This window comes from Colobus angolensis, unplaced genomic scaffold (assembly GCF_000951035.1).
Source record: "Colobus angolensis palliatus isolate OR3802 unplaced genomic scaffold, Cang.pa_1.0 Scaffold192, whole genome shotgun sequence".
NCBI lineage: Eukaryota > Metazoa > Chordata > Mammalia > Primates > Cercopithecidae > Colobus > Colobus angolensis.
Window position 1 is genome coordinate 1,624,620 of NW_012115066.1, and position 9,047 is coordinate 1,633,666.

At 44.2% G+C, this 9,047-nt stretch overlaps 1 protein-coding gene across 1 annotated transcript in view; it reads left to right on the top strand.

Annotated features, from left to right (window-relative positions):
• Window positions 1-3,163, top strand: part of LDLRAD3 (low density lipoprotein receptor class A domain containing 3) — a 321,164-nt gene extending 318,001 nt beyond the window's left edge. Inside the window, exon 6 of the mRNA XM_011940727.1 lies at window positions 170-3,163. Within this exon, the coding sequence (XP_011796117.1) occupies window positions 170-407 (238 nt within the window). The 3' untranslated portion in view covers window positions 408-3,163. The remainder of the gene's footprint in view (window positions 1-169) is intronic.
• The last annotated feature ends 5,884 nt before the right edge of the window (window positions 3,164-9,047 follow it).

Below are 9,047 nucleotides of genomic sequence, written 5' to 3' on the forward strand. Positions count from 1 at the left end.
TGTGGTTCCTGGTCCTTGAATTGATTGTCTTTGTACTTGGATGGAAAATCTCATTTCACACTGGAAACACCATCTCAGAAATGGGCTGAAGTTGGCTTGTCTTGGCTCTAATGTGTTCTCTTCTTTTCCTGTCTCCACTGCCCCTGCCCCTCTGCTGTCCCCATCGCAGGCCTGCGTGGTATGATCTTCCTCCACCGCCCTACTCTTCCGACACGGAATCTCTGAACCAAGCCGACCTGCCCCCTTACCGCTCCCGGTCCGGGAGTGCCAACAGTGCCAGCTCCCAGGCAGCCAGCAGCCTCCTGAGTGTGGAAGACACCGGCCACAGCCTGGGGCAGCCTGGCCCCCAGGAGGGCACTGCTGAGCCCAGGGACTCTGAGCCCAGGCAGGGCACTGAAGAAGTATAAGTCCCGGTTATTCCAAAGTCCATATGGGTTAATCTGCTCTGACTTGTTGCCGTTCTAACAATTTGTGCTCATGGGAAACATTTTAAGCACCTGTAAGGGTGTCTCAAGTTACGGTTTGGGATATTAGCTATCTCTGCATTCCCCTCCTCCCCCAGATTTCAGAGATCTTTTTCTGGCCTCTCAGTTGACGTGATCTGTTGTGCATTTTTTCTGTGAGCTCACTCTTCCCTTGGGGCCCGAGATCACACCCTTACTTTTCACATTATTCTGTTGCTGTTGGAAAGACAGCAGATAAAACAGTATTGAAGTAGGCTGGGAGAGAGCAATGTTTCTGTGCTATATTGGATGCTCAGAAATGCAGGAGACGCTGGACCAACTTCTCTCTGCTGGGCAGCTACCTTATGGCATTTGGGGATTTGGGTTACATGATCTAACCAGGAGGCCATCATTGGATGGTCACCCCCCAAAAAAAGACATCCAGTTGAGCATCAAATCCTGCCTTGCACAATCCTATATGTTGCCATCAGTTCAGCAGAGTCAGTGGCCAAAGAAAACTTTGGACGTGAGTAACACCCTTCAGCAGTCACAATGTGATTATAGTTTTGTGAAGGACTCTGAAACCATCTACCCTGTATAAATTCTGGCTTTAGAAATTTGCCCAAGAATGCTTATTCTGAGAGCTTTCTCCAGCAGCATGTATCATCAGCCTCATCCCAGAATAGGCAGGGAGCCCCTGCTATGAGTTGATATCCAAGTTCTCAGCTCCTAAAATGCAGGCTGCCAGGAGCCTGCACCTGCCCTTGCACTAACAGCCACTTACCCGGTTTCTGGACTGTCACCCTCCCAGCTGACCTGCCCGTAGCCAAGGAATGAGGACCTAACTTGAGTTGAGCCAAAATCTGACCTGGCTGTATGTCCCTGTGACCCACACCCAGCCTGTCTTGCTCATTCATGCAGCCTCAACACTGGCCTCTGAAGTTCCCTTAACACTTCCAAGTCCATTTTACCTGTGCGTTTGGACTTGAGGACACTGGTTTCTATCACAGGTGAGAGCTGTATTCAATACCTCCACCAAGAGCTCCTGGCTCCCTGCACTGTGCACGCTCCTCTTCCCAAGGTCCCAGTACCAGCGCCTCTAGTTAGAGTTAGGATCAGGGTCAGGCCTCTCCCAACATGCCTCTCCCAACATCCCAGTAGTTTCTCCTCTGAGACCCATGGGCAGTAGACAATTTGGAGTCAACATTTCCCGTTTGGATTTATTTTAAATCTTTTAGAAATGCATTTGAAACAGTGTGTTTGTTTTTTCCCTTCTAGTTAAGGGACTATTTATATGTGTATAGGAAAGCCGTCTCTCTTTTTTTGTTGTTGTTTTTCCTTTAACGAGGTCCAAAGACAAATGCAAAAGGAGATCACACCCTTGCCCCACGGAGCCCGGTGATAACAAGTCACTCCAGACTAACCTGTGTGCCAGACATTTGTGCATTGTTGCACTTTGAGGTTATTATTTATCGAGTTCTTGAAGGAAACAGAAAGAGGGACTCCTGTCTCCCTCCGTGTATAGTCTCTATGTTTGTGCTAGTTTTTCTCTTTCTTTCTCTGTGCCCAGCCAGCCACAGGGCCTGCCTCCCTGCAGGAATAAGGGGTAAAACGTTAGGCGTTATTTGGCAAGAAACCACACTGACCGATGAGGGGTAAAATGGAACCAGGTAGAGCGACTCAGGACAGCTGTCACCCATTCAGAACTTCTTTCTGCAGCTGAAGAAATGTTCTGTAACCTGTTTGATGCTAATTAAAATAGAGCCTGCAGGAAGTGGGGCTGAAGTGGCATTCAGTGATCCTGTTCTGTAGACTTTCTTTTTTTAACCAAATCCAAAGGATGTTACAGGAAAGCTAGCCACTGGTATTTTGTTTTGTTAAAAAAAAAAAGAAAAGAAAAGAAAAGAAAAAAAAAGGGAAAGGAACCTAGTTGCCTGTATCTTTCATTTTTAAAATAGCACTTGAGTTATTTTCTGAGTAATCCAATAAAGAACTTTTGATGACAGCTAGAATGTGTTAGAACTCCGGCTGAACATTTCATCTCCTGTGAGTCAGAAGGGCTTTATTTCTCCCTTTGATGGGGCCCTTCTTTCTGGTGCTCTGGAAGTTGTTTAGAGGAAAGAATTCTAATTTTAATTAATTGCGCAGTGAGTTAATCTCACTTGCTTTTCTGCTTCCAGGCATCTTAGGAAAAACAAATGGTTTTAGTAGATAAGGGAAGCCTACTAATGTTGTTTTTTAAAACAAACAGGGACATTTTTATTATAGATTTGGTTTTTTTAATGAATGTTTTTAAAAATATATAGGACACCAAAGCGGCAGGGTTTTTTGGGGGGTGGGGTTTGTTTTCCTACACAGGATGGCAAATTAGCAGCCAGCAATATTTTTTAACTCATTCCAACCAGGAAGCTTTTTTATACATTGCCTAAATCAATGCCAACCAGAAAATGGTCTCGTCTCCTTTTTTTTTTTCACAAATGAGATCAGTGCTTTATTTTAGCATTAAATTAGTTACACTATGATGGCTGGCCTATTACCTGACTCAGCTCCTTCTACCTTGAAATTGACATTTTTATAAAATGCAACTAAGTGGTTAATAGTGTGTGATGCTCAAAGTTAATGTAAACTGGAAAGGTTGTATGTCTTTGCTTGTTTTTTGGTTAGGCTTGGTTTTGTTTTTTAATTTTTATACTTTCTAATAAATTTGCAGTTTCATTCTTTCTGTTTGTGCAAATGGTTCTTGACCCACTCATTTCCCTTATAGCAGTATGAATAGTGGACAGTCACTTCTGTCATAGCTTTTGCAATGAATTTGTGTTATAATAAAATGAGAAAAAGGAAGAATATGTTGGTGGGACCTCAAAATATGATGGGTGCTTCAGGATTCCACAGCTGATATGATTGGAATACGGAGCCGAAGTTGTGGACACCAGTTAATGTAATGGGCCCTGGGAAATCATATTGGAAGATGGGTGTTTCTGCCTTTGCTACAGCATTGTTCAAGGGAGGAGGACAAGTGGCTGTGATAACTAACAGATTCTGACCACATATTCAGGAGCACACTATACCACTTACACAGGTGTGCTAGTAATTAGTTTTAAAACACAAATGGCTCAGATTGTCCCCACCAATGATGGGAACATCTTTATGCTTTTTTAAGTCTAGTTTTGGAGCCACATGTTGGCCAATGCAGCAGGGACATCTATGTGGGAAGGAAGTTAGGATGCCCCATAGGTCACCACCACCATCATCGTGAACAGGAGCAGTAACTCCAGCCCTGGAAATCCACGTGGAAATCCAAATGCAGGACCCACAGTGCCAAGATGTAGATCATGTATTGATCCCAGATTCCTCAAAAAGAAGAATGGGCTCTCAGACAGGTGTATCCCAAGTATATGCTATGTCATGTCCTGCCCCAAGTGGTGTAGAGTAGACTTTCCTAAGCCCCAAAGATTTGTCAGGTTACTCGTTTCATCATCCCTCAAGGTACCTTATGAATACCATTTTTATGGATGCCAGGATGAGCATTTTTTATGGATGCTCGTGCTTTGCAATGATTGTAAAGTACTCAGCTAGAGCAGGGGTTGGTAAACTCTCTAAAGGGCCAGAGAGTAAATATTTTTGGCTTTGTGGCCATGTGGTTTCTGTAGCAACTGCAAAAGCAGCCATAGACAATACAAAAATGAATGGATGTGGCTGTGTTCCAAGAAAACTATTCACAAAAACAGGCTACTGGTGGGATTTGACCTGTGGATGTGCTTTGTCAGTAATCTAAAGGATCACTTCCACATTGAGTTCATAGATCTAAAGCTAGGGACACTGAAGAGAAGAAACAGTTGTGTTAATGGCTTGGAGTACTAGAACCTTTGAAATGACACCAACCTCAAAAAATTAAAAAGAGGCCGGGCGTGGTGGCTCATACCTGTAATTCCAGCACTTTGGGAGGCCAAGGCGCGTGGATCACGATGTCAGGAGATTGAGGCTATCCTGGCTAACACGGTGAAAACCCGTCCCTACTAAAAATACAAAAAAAAAAAAAAAGAAAATAAAGCCGGGCGTGGGGGCGGACACCTGTAGTCCCAGTTACTCAGGAGGCCCAGGCAGGAGAATGGCCTGAACCCGGGAGGCGGAGCTTGCAGTGAGCCGATACCGAGCCACTGCACTCCGGCCTGGATGACAGAGCGAGACTCTGTCTCAAAAAAAAAAAAAAATTAAAAATAGAAAAACTCATGAAGCAGACAATTCAAGGCCCCTATTCTCTTTCAAAATAAGAAGATACCGGATTAAGATGAAGAGAGGCTTTCTTAATGAAGTCCTAAATATTTGGGTTGAATATAGCAATCCCAGAAAGAAAGACAAAAATCTACTCTTACGGGGAGTTCTTCAAGGTCATGAACTCAGACAGCAAACGGTCTTTTTTTTTTTTTTTTGAAACGGAGCCTCGCTCTGTTGCCCAGGCTGGAGTGCGGTGGCGTGATCTCGGCTCACTGCAAGCTCCACCTCCCGGGTTCAAGCAATTCTCCTGCCGCAGCCTCCCAAGTAGCTGGGATTACAGGCGTGTGCTACCACACCTGGCTAATTTTTTGTATTTTTATTAGAGATGGGGTTTCACCATGTTAGCTAGGATGGGCTAGATCTCGACCTCATGATCCACCCACCTCAGCCTCCCAAAGTACTGGGATTACAGGCGTGAGCCACTGCGCCCGGTTCAGCAATCTGTCTTTTAGAGAAGGTCCACAGGAGTGAGTAATGAGAGGTCCATTTTCTCCATTGAGCTTGCAACCCACAGGCAAAGCAGTAGATTCAAAGAGTGAATTGAATGAGAAAGAGATTCAGGTGGCTGTAGTGGAAGTGTATGAGTGTACATAGGGAAAGACTATGCACCCAGTGAGACCCTTAGGGAAAAGGTCAGTGAGGAAATATACTGACTCCCTTGACATCCTATAGCTAAACAAGTTCATAGGACATTAATTAGAACTCCTAGTTATAATAGAAATCCGACTCATACGTGATTAATTGCATTAAATTTTAGAAGGTATATTGTCTAATGCAAATAAGTCCAAGATTAAGGAACTTCTGGTTTCAAGCAGACCAGGATCCAGCTGCACAACAGCTATCATTAGGAATTTGTTTCTCCCTTGCCAGTTTCTCAGCACTGCTTGCTTACAGAAAAGAGTCCCAGAAAACCCAGGTTCACAGTCTCAGGAGAGGCACTCCTTGCATCCATAGAAAACTTTAAACGGACTCACGATTGGTTGTTCTTGGTCATGTGACCACTACTGGGCGTGGTACTCAGTCCCTTGATTGACAGCCCCACCTGAATTACATGAAGTGGGAAAGAGAAAATTCCCACATGGAAAGAGTCTGGTAATAGACCAAATACCAATACGTCTACTATAAACCCTCACCAAAGAATGGGACCCACAACTGGCTGGTACAATTTGTAATATACATAAGAAAATGGCAGACAACTACAAGCTTCAGACAACATAACCATGGGCATTATATGGTCTGAAAGAAACAGAGGCCACGTTGCAGTGAAAATTTAAGGAGACTCAACAGCCTTTCCTTAAACCTATGAGGCAAGGTTAGTTTCAAGTTGGGGTTAGATCATGTATACTTTTGTGAGATGGTCATCAATAAGCTGTATAGGAGGAATTCTACCCTAAAGATACCCCAAATATCTATTGGGCTCAGAACTGTCTCCCAACCACTGAAATGGGACAATTATCTTGCCAAGAGTTTCCCCATCCTTCACAGTATTTTTAAGCTGATGGATCAGAAATATATTTCCATTCATCACCCTTATCAAGCTACCTAAAGACCTAGACTCAACTATGCATGCAGTTAATGAAGGTTTCCATAGTTAACCATTTTATCTATACCTGAAAGTTAGGATGTGTCAGTATCTAGAGAATCATTCATTGGAAATTTTGGAACAGCTTGTGTCACTGGAGCTGAGGGACTGAATTTCCATTAGATTGAGAGCTTGAAGGCATAATCATGAGGAGCTGTGATGAAATATTGGAGGAAGCATGTTAATATAAATATGACTGATGCCTCAGCTGGACTGAGTTGATAGTCTGAGCAAGGATAATTCACTCTACAGTTCTAATATCAGACTGTATTTGACTTTACATGCTTTTCAAGGTCACCCTTGACGGTGAGTCATCCCAGTAAGCCGGCAGAGAAAAGGCATTCCAAGGAGCACACATGCATGGGCAATGTTTATGGGCCAGACCTGAAAGCAACACACACACACCGCCACTCACATTTCATTGCTCAGAGCCTGGTTAGTCCCATGGTCAGACCTACCTGTAAGAGAGCTGAGAAGTTAGATTAGCTGTGTGTCCAGGAAGAACCAGAAATGGATTTTGGTGCTTGTTACCAAACCTGTCTTTGCACTCTTCTTCCCCTTCTGGAAGAAGACACCCAACCATTCCATCTAATCAGATTCAAGGTCTGGGATCTGGTGAAAATGTCTATGTCAAGTCCAAATGTGGCTTTTCTAGAATAACAACTTTTCAAGCCCACACAGCTCATATCATCTCTCCCCTAGATTGCCTCCTTTTGGCCTGTTCTCAGAATCTTTTTCTTTTCTTTTCTTTTCTTTTCTTTTTGAAACAGGGTCTCATTCTGTCACCCAGGCTGGAGTGCATTGGCATGATCTCTGCTCACTGCAGCCTCAACCTCCCAGGCTTAAGTGAACTTCCCACCTCAGCCTCCCGAGTATTTGGGACTGCAGGCATGGGCTAACATGCCCAGCTAATTTTTGTATTTTTTGTAGAGATGGGGTTTCGCCATGTTGCCCAGGCTGGTCTCAAACTCCTGAGCTCAAGCAATCCACCCACCTTTACCTCCCAAAATGCCATGATTCCAGGCACACACTAGCGCTCCCAGCCTATTCTCAGAATCTTTGAATAACTTTTCCAGACACACGACCACTCACAGCCTATTCTCAGATTCTTTGAATAACTTTCAACTCACTCCAGAGAAAGATCAAAATGCTAATCTGTGGGACTTTCCACCACCTGGCTCTTCCCTTCTCCCTTACCCTGCCCCAGCTATCCTGACCACCCTCCTGGCTCGAACCCACCAGGCAGACTCTCAGCTCCTGAACTTTGTTCTTGCTGTTCCAACAGAGGGAACAACCTTCTCAAGATCCCTAGAATACTCTTCCCCATCAGAGAACCATTAGGAGCCACAGCCACTTGGAATCTTGCTATTGATGTCTTTGAGACCTCTGACTCAGTGTTGACCACAGCCTCAGCTGTGGCAACACTGAGATTTGTAGAAGACAGAAGTTCCAGACTCCTCGATCAAGATACTGATTGATCCCTAGACTAAAGCAGTACATGAGAACTTGGGAAGGTGAGTTGAAATACCTTGAAATTATAAACAATACACTGGAATATGAAGAACGGGACTAAGTGATGGAGGTGGTACCTGAACACATGCCCACCTGGGGCCCTGCTCTTTTGGTGACCCCTCAATAAGTATGGCTTTTTTGCAAGAGGACTTGGGCCAGACCATCTTGGAAGTGTGTTCTTGGTGTGCCAGTCTGTGAATCAACTAAGAGCATGCAGACATGCCAGGCAACTTCTCAGGGACTGGACCGCAGATTCTGTTTGAAAATGGTGGCATCCCTGGTTTGGAGACAAGAAACTGACACTTTGCTGAAACAGGGAAAAGAGGTAAGAAATTATAGAAAGAGAAGACAGGGCCAACCTCCTTTTAAGTGAAAAATAAACTGCTTAAATAACTCAGCCCTCAGTTACCAGGAAATGATGGAATGTGAATGTCTTGACCCCACTTGCTGGCTTGGCTTAGATCTAATAAGTGATCCTTCCATGAAAATGATGTTTGTGCTTGCCTGGTGTATCAGTTAGGATCAATCAGAGCCACTACAAGTATTACAGGAATAAGGGATTTCATGTGGAAATTAGGGCTTACCCTGATGCGGAAAGAGCTGGTGGAGGGATGGTCTGGAAAGCTGGAGGATCCGGGACACTATCTCCATGGACACTAGCCTGGGGCCTGGGACAGGTGGAGGAACTGGAGCTGGCAAGGGAGGCCAAGAAGGTGCTGCTATATTAAGTCTTCAAAATGGTATTGTAACAAGTGAGCTCATGGATAAGACTGTGAAGCCACATGTCTGACCGCCCCAATACTTTGAGAATAATGACTTCTGCTCAAGCTCAATTATCTGGCCCTCCCAGAAACTCTTCAAGCCACTTAATGAATTCCTTTTCTGTTTAAATCAGCAAAATAGGTTTCATCATTTGCAGCAAAGATCCTAACTAATCCAATATTCAGCCCAGGTGAGTTGTGAGAGAGACGAGCACTGGATCTAAAGTCCAAAGATCTGAGCTCAAATCTCAGCTCTGCTCCCCATCTTGTGACTTCACACGTCAGTCTGTCTTACCAAAGCTCAGTGTCTTGTCTATAAAATGGTTGTAATAGTCATTACTTCTTCAAACAGCATTGAGAAATCCTTGCAATATTCCAAAGAAAAGTCCCTTGTGAAGGGCAATAGACTTTTTTTTTTTTTTTTGAGACAGAGTCTTGCTCAGTCGCCCAGGCTGGACTGCAGTGGCGCCATCT